The following is a 27,152-nucleotide window of genomic DNA, read 5'->3' on the forward strand; positions in this document are numbered from 1 at the left end:
CCAGACGTTGGTCATTTGCACCCGAGATCTGCTGACCACCCTCCTCCAGCCTGCTGTGTGTCTGGGGAGGTGGCCTGTATGGCTGTGTCACTGGACTCCCTTACCCTCTGGCTTCTGTTAGGTCTGCCCAGTGGGGAGCCCTGGCAGGATGTAGAGTGAGGGGGAGAGATGTTAGGGTACTTAGTCTCCCAGCTCCCTCCCTCAGGGTCACCTGGGCTGGCTGCATGCCTGGACCACAGGTGACAGCTCCTGTCAGGGGTCCTCTCCACACAACTGTCTCCGGAAACCGTCCCCTCTTCCCATGCCCTTCAGGGCTAGGGGTGGTAGTGAAGGAGTCCCTGCTTTTGCTTGCCGTGGGGAGCTGCACCCTCCTTTGAGGTTTCCCTACTCCTGCCCACACCTTTCTAAAGTGCCCCTTTATTAAGCCCTCTTCAAATGACAGGGGTGCCCCTGGGGTGCTGGCTGCTCCAGTCCCCCAGAACCACAGGCCAGGGAAATTGGAAAGGGACCCTGGAGCAGGGCAGCGGGGCCCTGACTCGAACTTTGTCCAGAGTCTGACTCGATCTTCTCCCCCTTGATTTATCTATGGGACAAGCGGGGCCTTCTCCCTCCAGAATTCCTGGGTTGTATTTCCAGATCAGGCAAAGGGGGAGGAAGAGGGGAGGAAGCCCAGCCAGGCCTAGGAGATTTGTCTTCTGAAAGGGGGGGCCCACCTGGCTTTGCGGGTCACAGCGACAGACACCAGAGCAGGGGCTGCAGACTGGAACACCCACGGCGGCCACACAGGTGGGACTGGGGACCGCTCCTGGGTCTAGAAGGGACAGCCTCACCTGGCTCCGGCCCTCACTGTCCTGCTAGCATGTGGCCCAGAGAGGCAGCCCTCTGCAGAGGAGTCAGAAAGCCTGACTTTTGCATGAAATCCCTCAGTTTCTAAATACTGGGATTGGTTCAAGGAGTAAATTCATTTTAATATAGATTTAGGGGGCACAAGTCCAGTGTCATTACATGGATGTGCTGTGTAGGAATGAAGTCTGGGCTGTTAGTGTGGCCGTCACCCAAACAGTGTGCACTGTACCCATTAAGTAATTTCTCACCTCTCAGCACCCCACCCTCCTGCCCTTCCAAGTCTCCAGTGTCCATTGTCCCACGTTCTGTGTCCCCGTGTACCCATTATGTAGCTCCCACTTATACATGAGAACATGCAGTATTTGACTTTCTGTTTCTGAGTGATGAGTTATTTCACTTAAGATAACAGCCTCCGGTTCCATCCATGTTGCCGCAAAGACGGGATTTCATTCCTTTTTCTGGCTGAGTAGTATTCCATGGTGTATACGCACCACGTTTTCTTTATCAATCTTCCACTGATGGGCAATTAGGTTGATTCCAAATCTTTGCTATTGCGACTAGTGCTGTGACAAACATATGAGTGAGTGCCTGTGTCGTTTTGATACAATGATTCCTTTTCCTTTTGGTAGATACCCAGTGTGGGATGGCTGGATCTGAATGATTGTTCTATTTTTAGTTCTTTGAGAAATCTCCTTACTAGAACAGTAAATTTTAAACACTGTTTCATATACCCAAATAGCCAGACCCCTGAGAAGACAACTGCCTAGAAGAAAATTGACAAATGGCAGCGTCTATTACCTGAGCAGAGTTGTTGGAAAAGGTGGACCAGTAACATTAAGCAAATTCAATGTACTTAAAGAGAAAAAGGAAGGTATTAGCATACAAGTAAGAACAAGAAGTTATCCAAAAAATAAGAAGAACTATTTCATATTAGAACCACTGTAATAGGAACAGCATGATAAATGGGGTAAGGGCCATGTGGGGAGCCTGCAGTGTGAATTAGTGTGCTGTGAGGTCAGCCGAGGGAATCTCCCAGGACGCAGCAGGAGAGGATAGAAAGACGGATGTGTGAAAGGAAACGTAAGGTATGGAGGACGTAAAGAGATGAAATAAACTTCCTAGAACTTAAAAGAAGATGAAAGACCTCAGACTGAGCAGGCTTACACAATGTCAAAGTGGGAAAATAAGGAAAAACACACTTAATCCCATTATAATACATTTTAAGAACATTGAGAACAAAAATATAAAAGAGCCCACACAAGAAAAGCAAAGCCTTAGTATTAAAAGTAGCAAGAGGCCGGGCGCGGTGGCTCACGCCTGTAATCCTAGCTCTCTGGGAGGCCGAGGCGGGCGGATTGCTCGAGGTTAGGAGTTCGAAACCAGCCTGAGCAAGAGTGAGACCCCGTCTCTACTATAAATAGAAAGAAATTAATTGGCCAAATAATATATATAGAAAAAATTAGCCGGGCATGGTGGCGCATGCCTGTAGTCCCAGCCACTTGGGAGGCTGAGGCAGAAGGATCGCTTGAGCCCAGGAGTTTGAGGTTGCTGTGAGCTAGGCTGATGCCATGGCACTCATTCTAGCCTGGGCAACAAAGCGAGACTCTGTCTCAAAAAAAAAAAAAAAAGTAGCAAGAATAAGTTTGCTGTCAGATATTTCAATAACAACCATGAATATTGGGAAAATAACAGAATAACATTTTTAAAATACTGAAGGCAAGGCTGGGCGTGGTGTCTCATGCCTGTAATCCTAGCACTCTGGGAGGCTGAGGCGGGCGGATTGCTTGGGGTCAGGAGTTTGAAACCAGCCTGAGCAAGACCCCGTCTCTACCAAAAATAGAAAGAAATTAATTGGCCAACTAAAAATATATATACAAAAAATTAGCCGGGTATGGTGGTGCATGTCTGTAGTCGTAGCTACTCAGGAGATTGAGGCAGGAGGATCGCTTGAGCCCAGGAGATTGAGGTTGCTGTGAGCTAGGCTGATGCCATGGCACTCACTGTAGCCTGGGCAACAAAGTGAGACTCTGTCTCAAACAAACAAAAAAAAATACTGAAGGCAAGTAACTATGAACTTAGAATTTTATATCAAACCAAACTGTCGCTCAAATGTAAGGGTATAATAAAAATAAAACTAGGCATACAAACCCTCAAGAGATTTGCTACACAAAGACCACATTGAAGACACTTTAGAAGAAGTGATCAAATAATAAAAGAAACAGATCCCGTAGATTTTGATAAAGGCTTGGGAAGTAAGAGTGATTATATAGCTTGGTAAGGTTTACAATTATTATTATTATTATTTTTTTTTTTTTTGAGACAGAGCCTTGCTCTGTTGCCCAGGCTAGAGTGCCATGGCATCAGCCTAGCTCACAGCAACCTCAAACTCCTGGGCTCAAGCGATCCTTCTGCCTCACCCTTCCGAGTAGCTGGGACTACAGGCATATGCCACCATGCCCAGCTAATTTTTTCTATATATAGTTTTAGTTGTCCAGCTAATTTGTTTCTATTTTTAGTAGAGATGGGATCTCGCTCTTGCTCAGGATGGTCTCGAACACCTGAGCTCAAACAATCCACCCGCCTCAGCCTCCCAGAGTGTTAGGATTACAGGTGTGAGCCACCACGCCGACTGGTTCTTTGTTCTTATTAATTTCTTTCTATTTTTTAGTAGAGACAGGGTCTCACTCTTGCTCAGGCTGGTCTTGAACCCCTGACCTTGAGCGATCCGCCCACCTCAGCCTCCCAGAGTGCTAGGATTGCAGACATGAGCCACCACACCCAGCCAGGTTTACAATTATCTTAAAGTAAATGAAAGGATAGGGAAAGATATGCTAAGCACAGATGACCCCAAAGAGCTCTGTTAATCTTATCTGATAAACTATTAATAGAATCCAAGACACAAAAACTATTATAATGGACAAAATGGATGTATATAAGTAAAAAAGTTAGTAGAATAAGAAGCTATATTCATCATAAACATATAAGCACCAAAACATATAGCTCAAAATGTATACAGCCACAACTGATAAAATCTTCCCAAATTTTAAGACATACTGTAAAGTCATAGCAGTAAACTTTAAAAACAGTAACAGAAAAGAAAAAATAAAGAGTGTGTTTTGGCTTAAGAATAGACAAACAGAACAGCAGAGTGCTCAGGGACAGATCCCTCCTCACACACAGAGGAAATTTGATATATGGTCATGACGGCAGACAGGTCAACAGGGAAAATGAATTGTTTCAGTGCTCATGTTAGAAATAGGAAGCTAAGCATGGTGTGTGCACCTGTAGTCCGAGCTACTCGGGAGGCTGAGGCAGGAGGATCCCCTGAATCCAGGAGCTTGAGGCTACAGTGAGCTATGGTGATACCATTGCATTACAGCCTGGGTGACAGAGTGAGATCCTATCTCAAAAAACAGAACAAAACAAAACAAAGAAAACCTCTCTATATGGAGAAAAACTAAACTGATCCCTGTTCAATGACACACGAAAGTTGGCTCCAAAACTAAATATGCAAGGAAGGCTTTGAGATTAATAGAATACAATCTAGAATATTGTGGTGTGTGGACAATGAAGGATCTGATAAACTTCCAGGGCATAAACCATAAGACAAAATTTCAGGTACTTGATTCCATCAAAATTAAAATTAAAAGCATAATACTAAAGCTGGGCCAGGTGCGGTGGCTGATGCCTGTAATTCTAGCACTCTGGGAGGCCGAGGCGGGCAGATCGCTCAAGGTCAGGAGTCTGAAACCAGCGTGAGCAAGAGTGAAACCCCGTCTCTACTAAAAATAGAAATTAATTTGCCAACTAAAAATACATAGAAAAAAAAATTAGCCGGGCATGGTGGTGCATGCCTGTAATCCCAGCTACTCGGGAGGCTGAGGCAGTAGGATCGCTGGAGTCTAGGAGTTTGAGGTTGCTATGGGCTAGGCTGACACCACGGCACTCTAGCCCGGGCAACTGAGTGAGACTCTGTTTCAAAAACAAAACAAAACAAAACATAATACTAAAGCTGAAGAAAAGAAGAAGATAACCCACAACTCAAAACAAAAATTCTAGATAATATCACCATAACTGCATTTCTGTTGAATGAAGAACATTGTGGATAAAGTGAAGAAATGGGTGAAGCGTGAAGATGCTTGCAACAGCTAACATGATCTAGAATAAACAAGCTCACCCTGCAGGCAAACCAGGAAGAGGCAGCAACTCCAGGAGAAATCCAGGTCCAGAACACAAGTAGGAGCTCACAAGACCCCGGAGCTAACAAGTTCTGGACAGATGCATAAACTCACTGACGATCAGAGAAGTACATGATAAACAGAATGATGTGTCACTTTATGCCTTTTTGACTGGCATAAACTAGAAGGTTGGTTGATGCCTGGTGCTGGCGAGAATATGTGAACATAGGAGCCCTGGAGTCCACTGTGCGGGGTAAACTGCTGTGGACGCTGTATAGAATGATCTGACACCACCGGCTAAACTATGATGACACTTATCTGAAACCCAGCTGTCCCACTCCTGAGTTTCCAGAACAAAGCAATTCTCATACAACTCCAAAAGGGGACACGTATGAGGATGTAACCTATAGCAATGTTTGTGAGAGTAGAGGGCTTGAGAAATGGACAGATATAAATAAAATACAGGAAGCACATGCCATGGAGAACCATGGAACAGTGGGAGATAATAGATGAGACCCGGTTCTGGTTCTGAGTAAGACTGAGTAAGAACATCCCACACCGTCTCTCACACTGAACATAATGAAAATTCCTGGGCAATGTGCCTGGAGCAGCTCTCTGAGGACTCCGGAAAGTCAACACCAGCAAGTGGACTGTGGTAATCAAAGCGCTGCTGAACTAGTAGTAAGTTTCCTATTGTTTCTTTTTATTTATTTATTTATTTATTTATTTTGAGACAGAGTCTTGCTTTCTTGCCTAGGCTAGAGTGAGTGCCGTGGTGTCAGCCTAGCTCACAGCAACCTCAAACTCCTGGGCTCAAGCAATCCTCCTGCCTCAGCCTCCCGAGTAGCTGGGACTACAGGCATGCGCCACCATGCCCGGCTGATTTTTACATTATATATATTAGTTGGCCAATTAATTTCTATTTTTATGGTAGAGACGGGGTCTCGCTCAGGCTGGTTTTGAACTCCTGACCTTGAGCAATCCGCCCGCCTCGGCCTCCCAGAGTGCTAGGATTACAGGCGTGAGCCACCGCGCCCGGCCTCCTATTGTTTCTTTTCTGTCATTTCCCAGCCTGGACTCAAAGGCAGCCTAAAACCTAGAGGTGTCCATCAGGTACAGACAGAGCGAGCTTCAAGACCAGCCTTCTGCCTCTGGTACAAGGAGTTGGGAAGGGGACTCCTACATGTAAGGGAAGAGGAGGGAAGTCCCGTTTTTTTGTTTGCTTTCTGTTCCCTATTTCTCCAGTCCCCAGGAAATCTGGAAGATGGCAGTAGTGGCAGCAGTGCCAGCAACACAGGCACCAAAACTCTGAAACAGGAGTTGGGAGGGAAGGCCCAATGCTTGTTTATTTTCCTATCATTTGGGCGTTTGGCCCAGGAGATGGACTCGGGCCTAGACAACACACGGCAGAGTCAGGAAGTCCAACTCTCAACTTTCTAACTGGAAGGCTCTTGGGGCTTCTGGCTCCCCTAAGAGCCAGAAAGTATTTCAGAGTTACAGAGGAGGCAGTTTGGGAAGAGGAAACACACAAGGTTCTATGTGAGCTCTCAGGCTCACCCCATTTTGGATCTAACCCTACACAACACACTGTAAGTTTTAGGAATTGACCTGTAGGATAGACCACTGCCCAGGTCCCAGGCTTGCCAGGGGGTAGTGCACACATAAACAGATCCTAATAGTACTGGGAAAAACCTTTTAAAACTGAACTGATACCAGAACTACAGCTACTATTATGCCTAAAATTTGGAGATAAAAACTATTAAGTCTTTGTGCACATATGTGTATGTATGTTTAGATATTTTTATGTTATGTACATATGTTATATGTGCCTACATTGGCTTATGAATAGAACAAATAGTTCTCAAGCTAGAACGTGACCATGCTGTGGTTGATTTGGCTAATGCTTTTTAAAGTATTCCTTTAGCAGAAGATTCGCAGGACCAGATTGCCTTCACTTGGGAAGTCCAACCATGAACTTTCCAGATGTTGTCACAAGGTCCCTGCACAGCCCCACCATCTGTCACAGGATGGCTGCACAGGACCTGTCTAGACTCCCTTTGCCTCCCTGTTTCCATTTCACTATTGATGCTAATCTAAGAGTCTCTTAGATCTGGAGCCTGCTCTGTAGACTGTCTTTAAGCTGTAGACAGCTTAAAGAAAGGAGGATGGAAAGTTAACTCCTAAAAGACAGGGGCCGGCGTGGCTGTCAAATTCCTGAGAGTTACCTGGTTGGGTCAGATACATGATATGCCCAGAGCTGTTACTGACAAAATAGCAGCTCCAGATTCCCCATGGCTCAAAAAGGTCTTAGACTAAGAGTCTTCCAGAGCCAATACAGATTTTAAATGAGCCACCCACCACCACATATGGCATCACTGCCTGTGAATGGTTGGCAAGGACTATAGAACAGGCTCCACAAACCCTCAGGGTCACATCTGAAGCACCAAGCCAGGGCCCTGAAGCAGGTGGCCAGACCATCCTCCTGAGAACACCAACAGGCCTAAAACTGAGCTGGAAGGTACCTCCATACTCAGCTGGTTTTATGGTGCCAAAGGTTGCTACTGTGAACTAAAGATCTTAAGCACCCCCAACAGACTGAATACACTCCCTCTTGGCCAAGGGCTCCCCCCTCCTTAAAGCTGGGTTGTCAGCCATAAGGGAGATTAGACAAGCCTAGTTACGACCTGTCCCTTTTGGAGTTACTTTTGTAAGAACAAGATACAAAATCATTAACAAGACTAAGGCCAAATAAGATGAAGGTTAAACCACACCTGTAGGTCACCAATTTGTGTAACAGATCATTTGAGTCTGGGCATATATCTGGTGGCTTCTCTCTGATTAACAACATCCTTATCTTCACTTAAAACATTCCAAGCCTCTAGACAAAGCTTCATTTCTTTAACCAATTGCAAATCAAAGAATCTTTAAATCACCTATAACCTGTAACCCCCCCCCCCACTTTAAGATGTCCTGCCTTTTGGGGCCAATGTATGCCTTCCACATATTGATTTATGATATGTGTAATTCCTGTCTCCCTTGGATAAAACCAAGCTGTAATCCAACTACAAGTTCACTTGCTCAAGGCTTCTGGGATTCACTCTCTGGGCCAGGGTCACATATATTCACCTTAGACTAAACTTCTTTAAATTATTTCAGAGTTTGGATTCTTGACACCATGAAAATAGGCGACACCATGAAAATAGGCGAAGCTGAGGTGACTCCAACTGTCACGAGTTCTGTTAAACATTAAAAGCCAAAGTCCTTGTGATACCACCACACAAAGACATCAATACCAGCTAGAGGCATCATGGTAAGTGGCGCAGGCAAGGCTGTTGTGCCCGATTCTGGGAGGGAGCCTCATGTGGTGCTGTAAACCAGCTTCAAAGCCTGCAGCAGCCTCCTTGGAAGGGCCTATGGGAGAAACTGCATCAGCAATAATGTCACAGGGAATGGAGTCACCTCCAGGAGTCCCTTCTAACACCTGTGTCTGCGCTCATAGGCTGTTGCTCCTGCTGTCTGAGGCAAGCGGCAATGTCTTTTCAGGTTGGGCTGCAACAACAGTAGCGGTCAGCAACAGTCGAGCTGTTGGGTATGTGGATACCTGCCCTTGTCCAATGGGGGTGGGAGGCCATGGGACGTGCTGCCTGTGATATCACAGAACCAGAGTGACTGGACAAAAATCACTTCAGGAGGACAATTCTACTAGACACAATTGGCATCTACCTCCACCTGAATCCTTCCCACCTGCCAACTGTAAAGGAAACTGACAGACATGTCTTTGCATTAGTAAGGCAACACATTACCATCACCTGCAGCTAACACATATCAGTTTGGGTGGGTTAACATGGATGATAGCTGGACATGGGATATTACACCGGAAGGCCTCTCAATGTATAGAAAAACACAATTATATCACAGAGTTCTCCACTGCCCCCAGCTGATGGGCTGGCTGCCCCTTCAGCATGCACCTACACTGACAAAAGTATGGGAGTTCAAATGGTCAAGGAGACATCAGTCCCTAAAAACTGGGAGTTTATCCCACACCTTTAGGGGCTGGTTAGTTATGTGGTGCACACTTGGTGGACTGGCAGGTGTGCAATGGGGTGGCCTTTCTTGCCAGGGATTATACACACAGCCCCACACATGGTGCCCCACAATGTAAAGGCCCTGAGAGCCCATTTCCCCAGGCCTTTAGCCTGGTCAGGATGGCCCTTAAGCATTAGTTTCTGGGGCGGGAGCATTAGATACTCTTACTTAAGTCACAGATCTTGCTCAATTCACAGCCAAAGCATTAAAGCATATAAAGGAAGGTGTGTCATCACTAAATCAAAAACTGCACAAATGAGGAAAGTGGTCTTACAAAATAGAATGGATCTGGACATGCTCACTGCAGCTCAGGGAGGAACTTACACTTTAATAGGAGCCACCTGTTGAGCACACAGTGCAGACAATGTTACTAATGCTTTAAATTATTTAAGTGCTAAAATCAATAATATAGAAAAATTAAGAGTCTTTGATTCTTTTTCTGGTTATATTCTTTGCCTATGCATTGGAGTTATGTTTCACTAATTAGCATAATAACACAATTAGCATTTGTGTTTGTTGTTGTTGCATATACTGTGGGTGTGGAGCATATGCAAGAGCCACTGCCATGAGATACAAGCCATGGTAAAAATTGTAGCTGTTGTATCCCCTGGTCCCTGCTCAGGACCAATGTGGAAGATGAACAGAAAGGATGTAAGAGCTGAGAAATGGGGTGGATTGAGGAAAGAATACAAGTTCCCACCACTGGCTTTAATGTTTAACAGAACTCGTGCAGGTTTCTTTTAAACTTAGCGATATAGATCCAAGCAAGTAGAAAGAAATACAAAGCACAAAGGATATTCTTAAGTAGTTCCTTTGCATAAATAGACATAAGTATTCAGGCCAATTTAAACTGTTTCAAGTTGCCTTACTTCCCTTTAGTTAATTGTAATACTAAAGTCCCCACCTAATGGGAAGTGCTGTGCACACAGTATGTAAATATGGAATGATGCAGAGAGGGATGCTCTGTGGCACTTGCCAGAGAGAAATTTAAGGATCCCCAAACGGGTAGGTGGTGTGGGTCTCACTCTCTCAGGAGTGATTGGAGGATCCCCATCATAACTAGCAATGAGATCCCTGTGTAGGGAATCTCTAGTAAATTCATCTAACTAGCCAAGTTGGATTCATCTGAGGCATTTTTGGTCTCTTGACACTGTGTCAGTTTGGAGAGCAGTTTTTCTACACTGTCTCAGGATTTTTCTGAAACAGGCCCACAGTGGTCAGTTACCATGTGGACATGGTAACTGTTGCCTCTAGCTGAGACACTGCAGTTGTAGATGAGATCACTGGATTGGGCATCTATGAGAGGGGAGGGGGAGATGGAGCTGGGCCCTGTGCCCTGTGGTGATGACAGCCCTCTGGCCATGGCAGTGAGATCTGCAAGTCACAGGTTTAGCTTTCCTGAGGCCTGTTTAACCTTTAAATGGATTGTGTGAGATAATATAGTATTCCTGAATCATGACCTTGAACTTCCAATTGATGCGGGATGTCACACTTCCTAAGCAGTGTGCATGTGGGTGGGGGTGTAGAGAGTGGGTTAACTCTGGGTACCCAGGTGCACAGGCAGCCCTGGGCTCCTGTCAGCACCAAGTTACACTTGTGTGGACTCCAGGCTTCCACAGCCAACCCTCACATTTTGAATACGGTGGTTGGCCTAGGTAAAGAGGATTCTTTCTGAAGTTTTATTTTTATTTATTTATTTTTTAGAGACAGGGTCTTGCTCTATTGCCCAGGCTAGAGTGCAATAGTGTCGTCATAGCTCACTGCAACCTCAAACCCCTAGGCTCAAGTGATCCTCCTGCCTCCTGAGTAGCTGAGACTACAGGCACCACCACATCTGGCTAATTTTTTTTTTGTAGAGACAGGGTCTTAATATTGTCTAGGCTGGTCTCAAACTCCTTGCCTCTAGCAATCCTCCTGCCTCAGCTTCTGAAAGTGCTGGGGTTATCAGTGTGAGCTACCATACCTAGCTTTCCTGAAGCTTTAAAAATCCAATATGGTTTCAACATTAGGCTCACATTAGGGAATCAGCTTTTCTTTATACTATTGTTCAAAACCTACATATTTCATATTCCCCACAGCATTTCATTCAGTGGGCCCATGATTTAGCTACCAAGAGGTCACAGATACAAATATTACAAAGTAAACTATTAGGGCTAGACTTGCCCTTGCCCAGCTTGGGGTCAGCACCTCCACATGCAGTCTTCATTTCAAGGGTCTGCCTATGTTTTTTTTTTTTTTTTTTTTTTTTGAGACAGAGTCTCACTCTGTTGCCTGGGCTAGAGTGCTGTGGCGTCAGCCTAGCTCACAGCAACCTCAAACTCCTGGGCTCAAGCAATCCTTCTGCCTCAGCCTCCTAAGTAGCTGGGACTACAGGCATGCACCACCATGCCCGGCTAATTTTTTCTATATACTTTTAGTTGGTCAATTAATTTATTTCTATTTTTAGTAGAGACGGGGTCTCACTCTTGCTCAGGCTGGTTTCAAACTCCTGACCTCCAGCGATCCACCTGCCTCTGCCGGTTCTGAGTGGTACAGAACCTGCACACCTGGCACCTCTACACCTCCCCGTGCCTGTGAGTTCTCTGATGCCGCGTGAAGAAGCCCAGGTGGCGGAAGCCTTTTCCACAGCGGTCACACTCGTAGAACTTCCTTGTCAGGTGTAGCCTCTGGTGGATGCTAAAGCCCTTGGGCCACCGGAAGGCCTTGCCACACTCGGCACAAGTGTAGGGCTTCTCCCCACTGTGAACCCTCTGGTGGTGGCTGAGGTTCTCCTTGGTGCGGAAGGCCTTGCCACAGTCAGGACAGTAGAAAGGCCTCTCCCCAGTGTGCACCAGCTGGTGTCTAAGGAGGTTGGACTTCTGCTTGAAGGCTTTCCCACAGTCACCACACGAGTAGGGCCTATGCTCAGTGTGGACTTTGCAGTGCTGAGCGAGACGATCTTTCAAGCTGAAGGCTTGTCCACACACCTCGCAGCAGAAGGGCTTCTCACACGTGTGGTTTCTCTGGTGGCGCAGAAGGTTTGAAACCCACCTGAAGGTCTGGCCACACTCGGAGCATTCAAAGGACTTGGTCCCCGTGTGCACTGTCTGGTGAGCAACCAGCCGGCTGTGGCAGCTCAGTACCTTCCCGCACGTGCCACAAATGAATGAGAGCTCAGAGGCATGGTGCTTCTGGGGCTTTCTGAGGCCAGGCCGATGCCCACGGCACTTCCCACGCACCTTGCACTGGAAAGCTACAGGCCTATCATCTTTCCTTTCTGAAGCACTTCTAGGAAGCTGCACATTACCTGAGTTCAGACAGCTCTTCCTAAAAACAATTCCTTTCTCAGCTCTTTCTTGAATGTGGATTTTCTTGTAAACCCAAGTTGGCCAATCACAGTGTCTCCTCTGGTCAATGGATTTCTCTGCCCCTAGGGAGGAAAATGGATACACTTACACAAAGCTGGTGGCCCCACGGACAGGCCAGACTAGGCCACGCAGTGGCAATCCCACAAAGCATAAAGAAAAGCTACTGGGCCGAGCACAATAGCTCACATCTGTCATCCTAGAACTTTGGGAGACTGAAGTGGGAGGATCGCTTAAGCCCAAGTGTTAAGACCAGGTGAACATAGCAAGACCCTGTCTCTACAAAAAATAAGAAAAATTAGCTGGGCATGGTGGTGCGTGCCTGTAGTCCCACCTACTTGGGAGGCTGAGGCAAAAGGATCGCTTGAGCCCAGGAGTTCAAGGTTACAATGAGCTATGATTGTATCACTGTATTCCAGCCTGGGTGACAGAGCAAGACCTTATCTCTAAAATAAAATAAAAGAAAAAGAAAAGCTACTAAATGTGAAGCTACTTATTTAAATTTACTCAGGAAGATCATTCCCAAAAGACTGCATATAAATGATGAAGAAAATGTGCTCAAAGCACCGTATAGATAAGCTAAAAACAGTGGAAAATGTAAAATGAACTCAATGCTCACTCACACTAGGTATTTCTTTTTTTTCTTTTGAGACAGAGTCTCACTCTGTTGCCCGGGCTAGAGTGCCATGGCATCAGCCTAGCTCACAGAAATCTCAATCTCCTGGGCTCAAGTGATCCTTCTGCCTCAGCCTCATGAGTAGCTGGGATTACAGGCATGTGCCACCATGCCTGGCTAATTTTTTCTATATATTTTTTTAGTTGTCCAAGTAATTTCTTTCTATTTTTAGTAGAGACAGGGTCTCGCTCTTGCTCAGGCTGGTTTCGAACTCCTAACCTTGAGCAATCCACCTGCCTCAGCCTCCCAGAGTGCTAGGATTACAGGCGTGAGCCACCGGCGCCCAGCCCCACACTAGGTATTTCTGACATGAGGAAGTACCACAAGTTGGTTTAAATGGCCTCATAGCTTGTGTGTGCATGTGAACCTACCTACAGAAACAAGATATCACATAGGACAAACCTGTGCCTATCTGTGTCACAAAGCCCTGTTCATGCAGATGGACAGGCTGCCCAGGTGGCCACATGGAAGCTACAGGAGCTTGCCACAAATCGGAGCCATGGGCCCTCTGAGCCATAAGCTTCCCTCCAACCAAGGACTCAACATCCTTCCCAGCTGAAGGCCCCCAGCTTGTCTCGTGTTCAAGCAGCTGCTTGACTTTGCCTCTGAAAAAACCTGAAGTAGAAAACAAACCCCGAGACTACCACCTCATTTAAGAAAGGAAACAACGCTATTGTCCCAGTTTCAAAAATGAGCACAAGAGTGCCAACAGCAAAGTCCCCACCCAGAGACCCACACTTCTCACATTCAGCAGGTGTGTCAGGCTTGTGACCTCATCTGTGACCCCGTGTGGTCATCAGTTAGGCCACAGACACCACACTCACGATCTCCACAGGACAGTACCGGGGTGGAATGTAGCCTTTGGTGTCACCCTACTGCCTCAGGCTCCACCCGAGCTGTGCACTGTTGCTCCTGCCCCAGACCATACAGCCCCTGGCACACGGTCAGTGTCCCCCGGTGTAGCAGCATGGCGGCCACTGTGTGTTGCTAAAGTCTCTCTCATTAGAAAACATTTTGTGTCTCTTAGCTGGTGCTGTGTGGTAAGTGCACACCCCAGGAGCCATGGGAACAGAGGAGCCAGCCCAGCCAGCCCACCTGGTGCTCACCTGGGTAGGGACCCCTCGGTACTTTCTGAGACTCGAGTCTCTCCCAATCCTCAACCCGTGGCTCATCCCACTGTTGTAGGCAAGAGATGAGGTCTGGTCTGGGGCTGCAAAATCCTTCTCAAAAAAGAGAAAAGGTACTGTTTTATTTGTAGAGAGGATAAGTGAGGGTCCAGGGCTCACACTGGCTGGGGGTCAGCAGAAGACAAACCCAGGGAGGCCAGGCCAGCCCACAGGGATCCCCTGGAGAAGCTGCCTCAAAGCAGCGATGACAGGAAGGGGGAAGGGAATGTGGACGCCATCCCCACTAGGGCTCCAAGGCCCGCAGAAGGCACTGGTGGAGTCTGAGGAAGGAAGATAAGGTTGCCTCCCAGGTAGTCCAACAAAGTCTGACACTGACCAGACTGGATGTGGGACAGGCCCTCTGTCCACCCAAGCCAATAACTTCCAGCTGCTCAGCCCCCAATACCGCCCTGGACCAGACAGGCTCCAGAGGCAACAGTGTGGCCCTTACCCAGCGTGGCCAAGATCCTGAAGTTGTCCAGCATCACGTTCCGGTAGAGGGCCCTCTGGCCAGGGTCCAGATACTCCCACTCCTCCCTCGAGAAGTATACAGCCACGTCCTCGAAGGTCACTCTCTCCTGCAACACAAACAGCTCCAGAACTGGCCGTCCTGAGAGACAGAAAGAGATGGCTACAACCCTGTGTCTGGGCAGGAAGTGGGGAGGGAGGCAGATGGTCTTCAAGGGGGAAGAACCTCAAGAAGCCCACAGCTAGAGCACAGGGAAGGCCCGTTATGAAGGGAATGTCTGCATCCCCACATGCACATGCTGAAGCCCTGGGCCCTATGTGGCTACATTTGGGGATAGGGCCTTGAAGGAGTAATTAAGGTTAGATGAGGTCATGCGGGGCCCTTATCTAATAGGACTAGTGTCCTTATGAGACACTGGAGAGCTCCCTGGCCCTCTCCCCAAACACATGTGAGGACATTGCATGACGGCCACTGTCTACAATCCAGGGCCCTCATCAGAAAGTGTATATGCTAGCACCTTGATCTTGGACTTCAACCTTCAGAACAGAGAAAATAAATATCTATCTTTTAAACCATCCCTGCCTGTGATATTTCATTATGACAGCTCTAGTGGTCCCAGACAGTACCTAAGAGAATTAAGTACATTTTCCTAGTTTTCTATAACATCTGCTAACTCTTAATGTAAACAAATAAAATTTTCTTTTCTTTTTCCCCACCCTATAAAAGAGAACTAGCAAAAAGGTGGGCACAGGCATAAGGCCACAGATCCCTCCCCACATGTGGGCTGGGGCCATGACAGCCTGCAGGGCAGAGGGGAGGCCACACTTTGCAGCAGCAGCCGACAGGCTCACCTGGGACACGTCCATGGAACAGCAGGGGCCAGCCCCTCTGGGGAGATACAGGGCCCAGGAACAGCCGATCTGGGGAGCCAGAGAAGTGTGAGTGGGGGCCACCAGCTTGGGAACCCCCACCTGACCCAAGAGCCCCACCTGCTCAGTGAACTAAGGGGAACTCAGGAAAAGCCAGCAACAGGCACACACACACATGCAGGGTCTGCTCTGTAAACCACCAATATCCACCAGTGGGACACTTAATATTTACAATAACAAAAAATCAAATACTGACAAATACATTTAAAAAGTATGTAACTTCTCTACTCTCAGTTACAAAACATTGCTGAGCAAAACTGATGAAAATATATTGAGAGATATCCCATGTTTTCAGTTCTCCCTAACCTGATCTATAGATTCAACACAACTCAAAGCAAAATCTCAGCAGGCTTTTCCTAAAAATTAATAGATTTATTATAAAATTTATGTGAAAATGCAAAGAACTTCAAACAATCAATGTTGAAGAACAGTTAGAAGACTTACATTACCTGATTATAAGGGGACAGAATAGTGTCCAGGAATAGACCCACACATACAGTTAAGTGTTTTTTGGTTTTTTTTGTTTTTTTTTTTGTTTTTTTGAGACAGAGTCTCACTTTGTTGTCCAGGCTAGAGTGAGTGCCGTGGCGTCAGCCTAGCTCACAGCAACCTCAAACTCCTGGGCTGCAGTGATCCTTCTGCCTCAGCCTCCCGAGTAGCTGGGACTACAGGCATGCGCCACCATGCCCGGCTAATTTTTTCTATATACTTTTAGTTGGTCAATTAATTTATTTCTATTTTTAGTAGAGACGGGGTCTCACTCTTGCTCAGGCTGGTTTCAAACTCCTGACCTCCAGCGATCCACCTGCCTCTGCCGGTTCTGAGTGGTACAGAACCTGCACACCTGGCACCTCTACACCTCCCCGTGCCTGTGAGTTCTCTGATGCCGCGTGAAGAAGCCCAGGTGGCGGAAGCCTTTTCCACAGCGGTCACACTCGTAGAACTTCCTTGTCAGGTGTAGCCTCTGGTGGATGCTAAAGCCCTTGGGCCACCGGAAGGCCTTGCCACACTCGGCACAAGTGTAGGGCTTCTCCCCACTGTGAACCCTCTGGTGGTGGCTGAGGTTCTCCTTGGTGCGGAAGGCCTTGCCACAGTCAGGACAGTAGAAAGGCCTCTCCCCAGTGTGCACCAGCTGGTGTCTAAGGAGGTTGGACTTCTGCTTGAAGGCTTTCCCACAGTCACCACACGAGTAGGGCCTATGCTCAGTGTGGACTTTGCAGTGCTGAGCGAGACGATCTTTCAAGCTGAAGGCTTGTCCACACACCTCGCAGCAGAAGGGCTTCTCACACGTGTGGTTTCTCTGGTGGCGCAGAAGGTTTGAAACCCACCTGAAGGTCTGGCCACACTCGGAGCATTCAAAGGACTTGGTCCCCGTGTGCACTGTCTGGTGAGCAACCAGCCGGCTGTGGCAGCTCAGTACCTTCCCGCACGTGCCACAAATGAATGAGAGCTCAGAGGCATGGTGCTTCTGGGGCTTTCTGAGGCCAGGCCGATGCCCACGGCACTTCCCACGCACCTTGCACTGGAAAGCTACAGGCCTATCATCTTTCCTTTCTGAAGCACTTCTAGGAAGCTGCACATTACCTGAGTTCAGACAGCTCTTCCTAAAAACAATTCCTTTCTCAGCTCTTTCTTGAATGTGGATTTTCTTGTAAACCCAAGTTGGCCAATCACAGTGTCTCCTCTGGTCAATGGATTTCTCTGCCCCTAGGGAGGAAAATGGATACACTTACACAAAGCTGGTGGCCCCACGGACAGGCCAGACTAGGCCACGCAGTGGCAATCCCACAAAGCATAAAGAAAAGCTACTGGGCCGAGCACAATAGCTCACATCTGTCATCCTAGAACTTTGGGAGACTGAAGTGGGAGGATCGCTTAAGCCCAAGTGTTAAGACCAGGTGAACATAGCAAGACCCTGTCTCTACAAAAAATAAGAAAAATTAGCTGGGCATGGTGGTGCGTGCCTGTAGTCCCACCTACTTGGGAGGCTGAGGCAAAAGGATCGCTTGAGCCCAGGAGTTCAAGGTTACAATGAGCTATGATTGTATCACTGTATTCCAGCCTGGGTGACAGAGCAAGACCTTATCTCTAAAATAAAATAAAAGAAAAAGAAAAGCTACTAAATGTGAAGCTACTTATTTAAATTTACTCAGGAAGATCATTCCCAAAAGACTGCATATAAATGATGAAGAAAATGTGCTCAAAGCACCGTATAGATAAGCTAAAAACAGTGGAAAATGTAAAATGAACTCAATGCTCACTCACACTAGGTATTTCTTTTTTTTCTTTTGAGACAGAGTCTCACTCTGTTGCCCGGGCTAGAGTGCCATGGCATCAGCCTAGCTCACAGAAATCTCAATCTCCTGGGCTCAAGTGATCCTTCTGCCTCAGCCTCATGAGTAGCTGGGATTACAGGCATGTGCCACCATGCCTGGCTAATTTTTTCTATATATTTTTTTAGTTGTCCAAGTAATTTCTTTCTATTTTTAGTAGAGACAGGGTCTCGCTCTTGCTCAGGCTGGTTTCGAACTCCTAACCTTGAGCAATCCACCTGCCTCAGCCTCCCAGAGTGCTAGGATTACAGGCGTGAGCCACCGGCGCCCAGCCCCACACTAGGTATTTCTGACATGAGGAAGTACCACAAGTTGGTTTAAATGGCCTCATAGCTTGTGTGTGCATGTGAACCTACCTACAGAAACAAGATATCACATAGGACAAACCTGTGCCTATCTGTGTCACAAAGCCCTGTTCATGCAGATGGACAGGCTGCCCAGGTGGCCACATGGAAGCTACAGGAGCTTGCCACAAATCGGAGCCATGGGCCCTCTGAGCCATAAGCTTCCCTCCAACCAAGGACTCAACATCCTTCCCAGCTGAAGGCCCCCAGCTTGTCTCGTGTTCAAGCAGCTGCTTGACTTTGCCTCTGAAAAAACCTGAAGTAGAAAACAAACCCCGAGACTACCACCTCATTTAAGAAAGGAAACAACGCTATTGTCCCAGTTTCAAAAATGAGCACAAGAGTGCCAACAGCAAAGTCCCCACCCAGAGACCCACACTTCTCACATTCAGCAGGTGTGTCAGGCTTGTGACCTCATCTGTGACCCCGTGTGGTCATCAGTTAGGCCACAGACACCACACTCACGATCTCCACAGGACAGTACCGGGGTGGAATGTAGCCTTTGGTGTCACCCTACTGCCTCAGGCTCCACCCGAGCTGTGCACTGTTGCTCCTGCCCCAGACCATACAGCCCCTGGCACACGGTCAGTGTCCCCCGGTGTAGCAGCATGGCGGCCACTGTGTGTTGCTAAAGTCTCTCTCATTAGAAAACATTTTGTGTCTCTTAGCTGGTGCTGTGTGGTAAGTGCACACCCCAGGAGCCATGGGAACAGAGGAGCCAGCCCAGCCAGCCCACCTGGTGCTCACCTGGGTAGGGACCCCTCGGTACTTTCTGAGACTCGAGTCTCTCCCAATCCTCAACCCGTGGCTCATCCCACTGTTGTAGGCAAGAGATGAGGTCTGGTCTGGGGCTGCAAAATCCTTCTCAAAAAAGAGAAAAGGTACTGTTTTATTTGTAGAGAGGATAAGTGAGGGTCCAGGGCTCACACTGGCTGGGGGTCAGCAGAAGACAAACCCAGGGAGGCCAGGCCAGCCCACAGGGATCCCCTGGAGAAGCTGCCTCAAAGCAGCGATGACAGGAAGGGGGAAGGGAATGTGGACGCCATCCCCACTAGGGCTCCAAGGCCCGCAGAAGGCACTGGTGGAGTCTGAGGAAGGAAGATAAGGTTGCCTCCCAGGTAGTCCAACAAAGTCTGACACTGACCAGACTGGATGTGGGACAGGCCCTCTGTCCACCCAAGCCAATAACTTCCAGCTGCTCAGCCCCCAATACCGCCCTGGACCAGACAGGCTCCAGAGGCAACAGTGTGGCCCTTACCCAGCGTGGCCAAGATCCTGAAGTTGTCCAGCATCACGTTCCGGTAGAGGGCCCTCTGGCCAGGGTCCAGATACTCCCACTCCTCCCTCGAGAAGTATACAGCCACGTCCTCGAAGGTCACTCTCTCCTGCAACACAAACAGCTCCAGAACTGGCCGTCCTGAGAGACAGAAAGAGATGGCTACAACCCTGTGTCTGGGCAGGAAGTGGGGAGGGAGGCAGATGGTCTTCAAGGGGGAAGAACCTCAAGAAGCCCACAGCTAGAGCACAGGGAAGGCCCGTTATGAAGGGAATGTCTGCATCCCCACATGCACATGCTGAAGCCCTGGGCCCTATGTGGCTACATTTGGGGATAGGGCCTTGAAGGAGTAATTAAGGTTAGATGAGGTCATGCGGGGCCCTTATCTAATAGGACTAGTGTCCTTATGAGACACTGGAGAGCTCCCTGGCCCTCTCCCCAAACACATGTGAGGACATTGCATGACGGCCACTGTCTACAATCCAGGGCCCTCATCAGAAAGTGTATATGCTAGCACCTTGATCTTGGACTTCAACCTTCAGAACAGAGAAAATAAATATCTATCTTTTAAACCATCCCTGCCTGTGATATTTCATTATGACAGCTCTAGTGGTCCCAGACAGTACCTAAGAGAATTAAGTACATTTTCCTAGTTTTCTATAACATCTGCTAACTCTTAATGTAAACAAATAAAATTTTCTTTTCTTTTTCCCCACCCTATAAAAGAGAACTAGCAAAAAGGTGGGCACAGGCATAAGGCCACAGATCCCTCCCCACATGTGGGCTGGGGCCATGACAGCCTGCAGGGCAGAGGGGAGGCCACACTTTGCAGCAGCAGCCGACAGGCTCACCTGGGACACGTCCATGGAACAGCAGGGGCCAGCCCCTCTGGGGAGATACAGGGCCCAGGAACAGCCGATCTGGGGAGCCAGAGAAGTGTGAGTGGGGGCCACCAGCTTGGGAACCCCCACCTGACCCAAGAGCCCCACCTGCTCAGTGAACTAAGGGGAACTCAGGAAAAGCCAGCAACAGGCACACACACACATGCAGGGTCTGCTCTGTAAACCACCAATATCCACCAGTGGGACACTTAATATTTACAATAACAAAAAATCAAATACTGACAAATACATTTAAAAAGTATGTAACTTCTCTACTCTCAGTTACAAAACATTGCTGAGCAAAACTGATGAAAATATATTGAGAGATATCCCATGTTTTCAGTTCTCCCTAACCTGATCTATAGATTCAACACAACTCAAAGCAAAATCTCAGCAGGCTTTTCCTAAAAATTAATAGATTTATTATAAAATTTATGTGAAAATGCAAAGAACTTCAAACAATCAATGTTGAAGAACAGTTAGAAGACTTACATTACCTGATTATAAGGGGACAGAATAGTGTCCAGGAATAGACCCACACATACAGTTAAGTGTTTTTTGGTTTTTTTTGTTTTTTTTTTTGTTTTTTTGAGACAGAGTCTCACTTTGTTGTCCAGGCTAGAGTGAGTGCCGTGGCGTCAGCCTAGCTCACAGCAACCTCAAACTCCTGGGCTGCAGTGATCCTTCTGCCTCAGCCTCCCGAGTAGCTGGGACTACAGGCATGCGCCACTATGCCCGGCTAATTTTTTATATATATCAGTTGGCCAATTAATTTCTTTCTATTTATAGTAGAGACGGGGTCTCGCTCTTGCTCAGGCTGGTTTTGAACTCCTGACCTTGAGCAATCCACCCGCCTCGGCCTCCCAAGAGCTAGGATTACAGGCGTGAGCCACAGCGCCCGGCCCAGTTAAGTGCTTTACGACAAAAGCATCAAGGATTTAAAAAAGTTTTTTTTTCAATTAATGATGCAGGAACAATAAAGGAAATATTAACCTTGAAACCCCCTACCTCACACCACACCCCAATAATTCAAGATGGATCATGGAACTAAATGTAAAAGCTGAAACTAAAAGCTTCTAGAAGTAAAAAATTACATAATCTCTTCATAACATTGGGGTAGGCAAAGATTCCTCCCATGGATCCTCAAAAGCATTACCCTTAAAAGAAAAACATATATAGGCCGGGCGCTGTGGCTCACGCCTGTAATCCTAGCTCTTGGGAGGCCGAGGCGGGCGGATTGCTCAAGGTCAGGAGTTCAAAACCAGCCTGAACAAGAGCGAGACCCCGTCTCTACTATAAATAGAAAGAAATTAATTGGCCAACTGATATATATATAAAAAATTAGCCAGGCATGGTGGCGCATGCCTGTAGTCCCAGCTACTCGGGAGGCTGAGGCAGGAGGATCGCTTGAGCCCAGGAGATTGAGGTTGCTGTGAGCTAGGCTGACACCACGGCACTCACTCTAGCCTGGACAACAAAGCGAGACTCTGTCTCAAAAAAAAAAATATATATATATATATAAATTGGACTTTATCAAAATTAAAAATTTCTGCTTATTGAAAAACAGTTAAGAAAATGAAAAGACAAGTCACAGATTGAGAGAAAATATTCCCGATGCATGTATTTGACAGAGAACTCACATCCAGAGTAACTCCTACAAATCAATAATAAAAGAAAAATAAACTTTAAATTGGCAAAATATTTGAACAGACACTTCCACGAAAGTTATACACTGGTCTATAAACACATGAAAGGGCACATTGAGCACATGGGTTATGGGTAGAGTTTGTGAATCAGAAACTATGAGCTCCTCTAGCAAGTAATAATTACCACAGCAGTAAAAATAAGAACAGCTCCCCCATCTGAGCATCCACTGTTTGCTACAAACTGGGCTGGACTCAGGAATCTGCAGAGAGTAAGAGAGGGAACTGTCCGAGATATGGCAGGAAGTAGGCAAGAACCACATCACCCACGGCATCCTGAGCCATGGTTTTATGTGAAATGCAGTGAGAGTTTAATACAGAATACCGTGATAAGCTACATTTTTAAAAGATCCCTCTGTGGTGAACAAATCAGAAAATAGCAAGACAAGATGGGAGCGAAGACAGTGAGACCATCATTAAGAGACAGTCCAGGCCGGGGGTGGTGGCTCACGCCTGTAATCCTAGCACTTTGGGAGGCCGAGGCGGGCGGATTGCTCAAGGTCAGGAGTTCGAAACCAGCCTGAGCGAGACCCCGTCTCTACCAAAAATAGAAATAAATTAATTGACCAACTAAAAATATATATACAAAAAATTAGCCGGGCATGGTGGCGCATCCCTGTAGTCCCAGCTACTCGGGAGGCTGAGGCAGTAGGATCGCTGAGCCCCGGAGATTGAGGTTACTGTGAGCCAGGCTGACGCCATGGCACTCACTCTAGCCTGGGCAACAAAGTGAGACTGTCTCAAAAAAAAAAAAAAAGAGATAGTCCAAGTAAGAGAGGAAGGTGGCTGAGATAGAGACACGGAGGGTGGGAATGGCGAGTCAACACACCCGAGGCTGACCGTGTGCTTGGGTATGGGCAGGAAGGAGGACGGAGACGTCTTAGCCTTCTCACCTCCGTGGCGAACCAGTGGGTGGGGGTGTGGAGACTACAGGAGCTCACTCTGGGGCAGGACAAGCCTTTGGCTGTTTTTGATATTTAGTAGGCAGCTGGACATAAGTGTCCGGATCTCACTGGAGCTGGAGACAGATTTGGAAGTTGCCTATGGACAGCTGAGACGATGATCACGGACAGGGTAACGGGGAGAGTCCAGCAGGAAGAGGAGATGGATCCTGGCCCTGACAAACATGGAGAAGTGAGGGCCGAGTAGGGGAACGTGAGCTGGAAACAGAACAATTAACTACCCGAGTTAGCCAGGGGCACTCGCGACCTCCAGGGAGACGCGTAGCTGCCGCTACGCTGCGTCCCCTCAGCCCTCAGGCACCAGGATGGCCGCAGAGCTGGAGGCGTCAACCAGGGACCCCGACCACCAGGGACTCGGGGCGGCAGTCGGTGCGGTGGATCCAGCGCACTCACCAGCAGTGCGTCCTCAGCCAGGTCCTGCACCCACGCCGCCACTCCAGCCGCTCGGACTTTTACAAACTTCCCGAGCGGAAGTTGTTCTTCCACCGCCGGAAGCCACTTCCGCCCCCTCTAGGAGTCAGCGTCTCGGTGGTGCACGCTGGCCGACCCCGGCGCCAGCCTAGCCGGCTGCTCCGCCCCGGCTGACTGTCGGGGCTCGGCTCCTCAGCGGTCTCAGTTCCTGCGCAGGCACTCTCGGCGCTGCGGGTGCGGGGACTGGGACGACATGGCCCCACCCCTCCGAGTTTTCAGCTCCTGGCGTCCCCCGTTGCTCTCCCCCACTGTCCATCTGCATCAGGTATCCACCTGGCCAAAGTCAGTTCTCTGGGATGTGCTAGTGCAGCCCCTCTGGCTCCGTCATTTCCACGCGCATTGTGCAGCCATCCTTCCTCACGGGCTGCTGGCCGCCTCCCTGGAGTCTAGGCGGCAACCCCCTGCGCCCCCAAGACCGCCTATCTGCTACCTTCGATGGCAAGATTTTATTTTAATCTCCCAAATGTTCTTCAGGATGATTTTATTTTTAATTGTGGTAAAATACAGGTAACAGAGTTTGCCAACTTAACCATTTTTAAGTGTTCAGCTCAGTAGTGTTAAGTACATTCACATTTCTGAGCATTTTATCTCCCAAACTCTCTCCATCTTGCAAAACAGAAACTCTGTACCCATTAAACAATTCTCCATTGTGCTCCTCTCCCGCGGCACCTGGCAGCCATTATTCTACTTTGATCCCATGAATTTGACTGCAGCAGGTACCTCGTGTAAGTAGATTCACACAGTATTTGTCCTTCTGTAACTGGCTTATTTCACTAATCATGATGTCCTGCAGGTTCATCCATGTTGGAGCATGTGTCAATTTTATTCCTTTTTGTGAATGAATAATATTCATTATATGCATATACCACACTTTGTTTATGCATTGGTGGACACTTGGGCTGCTGTCAACATGAGGGTACAAATATCTGTTTGAGTTCCTGTCTTCACTTATTTTGGGTAAATATCCAGAAGTGGAATGTCTGGATCATGTGGTGATTCTACCTTTAGCTTTTTGAGGAACAGCCATACTGTTTTCCTTTGGAAGTGAACTATTTACATTCCCAACAGCAGTGCACAGGGTTCTGACTTCTCCACATCCTCACCAACACCTGTTATTTTTCTATTTTGAGTTCTGTTTTTTATTTGTTTCATTTTTTTCTTCTCATCAATAGCCATCCTAATGGGTATAAAGTGGTATCTCATTATGGGTCTTTATTTGCATTTCTGTAGTAATTAGTGATGTTCAGCAGAGAATCTTTTCATGTGCTTATTGGCCATTTATATTTCTTCTTTGGAAAAATGTCTATTCAAGTCATTTTTCCATTTTTGAATAGGGCTTTTTAGTATTGTTTTTTAGTAGTTCTTTACATATTTTGCATATGAATCCCCTATTAGATATGTGATTTGCAAATATTTTCTCCCATTCTGTGGGTAGTCTTTTTACTCTGTTAATAGTGAACTTTTATGCAGAAAAGATTGTAGTTTTGATGAAGTCCAGTTTGGTTGTTTTTTCTCGTGTTGCCTGTGCCTTTAGTGTTATATCCAATAAATCATTGACAAAACCAACGTTGTGAAGCTTTTGCTTTCTAGTTTCTTCTAAGAGTTATAGTGTTTTAGGTCTCACATTTAGGTCTTTGTTCAATTTGAGTTAATTTTGGTATATTGGCCTGGCATGGTGGCTCACGCCTGTAATCCAAGATCTTTGGAAAGCTGAGGCAGGAGGATTGTTTGAGGCCAGGAATTTGAGACCAGCCTGGGCAACATAGCAAGCGCCCATCCCTACAAAAACAAAACAAAAAAACAGCCAGGTGTGGTGGTGCATAGCTGTAGTCCCAGCTACTTGAGAAACTGAAGTGAGAGGATCCCTTGAGCCCAGGAGTTTGAGGTTACAATGATCTGTGATTCCAGCCTGGGCAACAGAGTGAGACCTTGTCTTGGAAAAAAAATGAGAGAGAGAAGAAAAAATTGCATATGGTATAAGAGTCCAACTTTTGTATATGAATATCAAGTTTCCCAGCACCATTTGTTGGAAAGACTGTCCACTCCCTTGTCGAAAATCATTTGATCGTATATTTGAAGGTTTATTTCTGAGCTCTGTGTTCAGTTCCACTGATCTACATGTCTGTCTTTATTCTTATACCAGCAAAAGATTTTGTACCTATGGGTGCTGGTGACATGGGGCCTCAACAGATCAAATATATACGTACTGTATGAGATTCCATTTATATAACATTCTTGAAAAGATAGAATTATAGAAATGGAGAGAACAGATTAATGGTTGGGGAGGGAAAGGAGTTCGTGTGGCTATAAAAGGGTAACCTGAGGGATATTGGCAGAGGGACTATCGTGTACCCTGACTGTATGGATGTCAGTATCCTGGTTGTGGCCTAGGACAGGGTTCAGGACACTACAGCTGGGGGAGGGAAAGGGCACTCAAGAATTATACCTTACAGCTGCACACGAAGCTACAATTATCCCAAAAAGCTTAATTAAGATAAACAAAAGTCTAGTATCTGGCCACTGAATACAGAAAAGAAGAAAAAATGAGGAAAAGGTTAAGGAAATAAATAGAAGTGTCCCTGCCTGGCTGCCAGATCTAATTAAATTAGGGTGGGGATGCCTGGCTGCCCCAGGTAAGCCGTTGGAAACCCAGGCTAATACCGCTGCTTCTGTGGCCCCCACCTGGCTCCCCCAAGCGCCGGGCACAGCTGTGGACGAGGGGGCGCAGACACCACGTGGAAGGCCCAGCGTGCCCGGTTCGCGGACACGAAGACTCCCCCGCCAACGGCACCTGCTGCAGCTGCGGCTTCGGCGACGGGTCTCCGCCGCAGAGACAGTCAGTAGGGCTGGGAACCGCGCAGCCCGGCTCGGGTTGTGTCCCGCTCGCCCCGCAACTCGGTCCACAGCAGTCACCCCTCCACGCACCGGTTACGCGACCCAACCCGCGCCCGGGAAAGGCGAGCTGGCTCAGCGCCCCTAGCCCCATCCCACCCCCACCCCCGCCCCCGCCCCCGCCCCACCCTCATAGGCTTTCCCTATCCTGGAGCACGCCCCCTTCAACCTGGGCTTCCCGCCGACCCGAAGACAAGCTCCAAGGAGTCCTCCTGGATTCCTAGAGCGGCCCTGGCAGTACCGGAGGAAAACTGTGCACAGGTGGCCGCCCTGCTCCGCCTCCCGTCCGGTCGCGCTGGAGTGGGAGGCGGTCTCCGCCAGGGGCGGCCTCCCGGAGCGGTCTTGACCCCGACTCAGAGTCTGGGCGGCCTGAGCTCCGCTCGACCTGTGCTGCCCCACTGCGTGCCTGGGGGTGTCTGGGCGGCCTAGTGGGCTCGGCCCCGCACGCAGTCCAGGGGCTTGACTTGCCCTTGGCCCCACTTCAGCGCCCCACCCCTCGTTCTCCAGGGCCTCAGCCGGGCTGGCGAGCATCCCGTTAGCCTTGAGGGCCCCACTCGCTTCAACAGGATGTGCAAGGGACTCGGTGCTATACTGGC

The 27,152-nt window shown here is 47.9% G+C and overlaps 1 protein-coding gene across 7 annotated transcripts; it reads right to left on the reverse strand.

Moving 5' to 3' along the window:
* Positions 1–822: 822 nt before the first annotated feature.
* On the reverse strand, positions 823–23,698 carry ZNF707 (zinc finger protein 707). Of its 7 annotated transcripts, XM_076004956.1 has the most exons (11): positions 23,587–23,698; positions 23,125–23,348; positions 22,359–22,434; positions 20,499–20,567; positions 19,630–19,788; positions 19,119–19,232; positions 17,279–17,401; positions 15,617–15,685; positions 14,748–14,906; positions 14,237–14,350; positions 823–12,519 (listed from the first exon to the last, which is right to left on the reverse strand). In XM_076004956.1, the coding sequence occupies exons 3-11, from the start codon at positions 22,396–22,398 to the stop codon at positions 11,666–11,668; spliced, it is 1,701 nt and encodes a 566-aa protein (XP_075861071.1). In that variant the 5' UTR covers positions 22,399–22,434; positions 23,125–23,348; positions 23,587–23,698; the 3' UTR covers positions 823–11,665. The 7 variants fall into 7 exon arrangements, with proteins under 7 accessions (XP_075861071.1, XP_075861072.1, XP_075861075.1 ...); XM_076004957.1 differs by lacking the exon at positions 23,125–23,348; XM_076004960.1 differs by lacking the exon at positions 22,359–22,434 and having other exon boundaries at positions 19,630–19,756.
* Between the last annotated feature and the right edge of the window lie 3,454 nt (positions 23,699–27,152).

The sequence above is a fragment of the Microcebus murinus genome, chromosome 7 (assembly GCF_040939455.1).
Source record: "Microcebus murinus isolate Inina chromosome 7, M.murinus_Inina_mat1.0, whole genome shotgun sequence".
In the NCBI taxonomy this organism is placed as follows: domain Eukaryota; kingdom Metazoa; phylum Chordata; class Mammalia; order Primates; family Cheirogaleidae; genus Microcebus; species Microcebus murinus.

Bases quoted from the DNA above. Each gene is read 5' to 3' on its own strand.
- ZNF707 (XM_076004955.1), bottom strand. From the start codon at position 22,506: ATGCCGTGGGTGATGTGGTTCTTGCCTACTTCCTGCCATATCTCGGAC. The intron at 14,907-15,616 runs GTGAGCCTGTCG...TCTGTCTCTCAG, and splicing joins GTTCCATGGACGTGTCCCAG to GACGGCCAGTTCTGGAGCTG. The intron at 14,351-14,747 runs GTAAGGGCCACA...TTTTTTGAGAAG, and splicing joins CAGGATCTTGGCCACGCTGG to GATTTTGCAGCCCCAGACCA.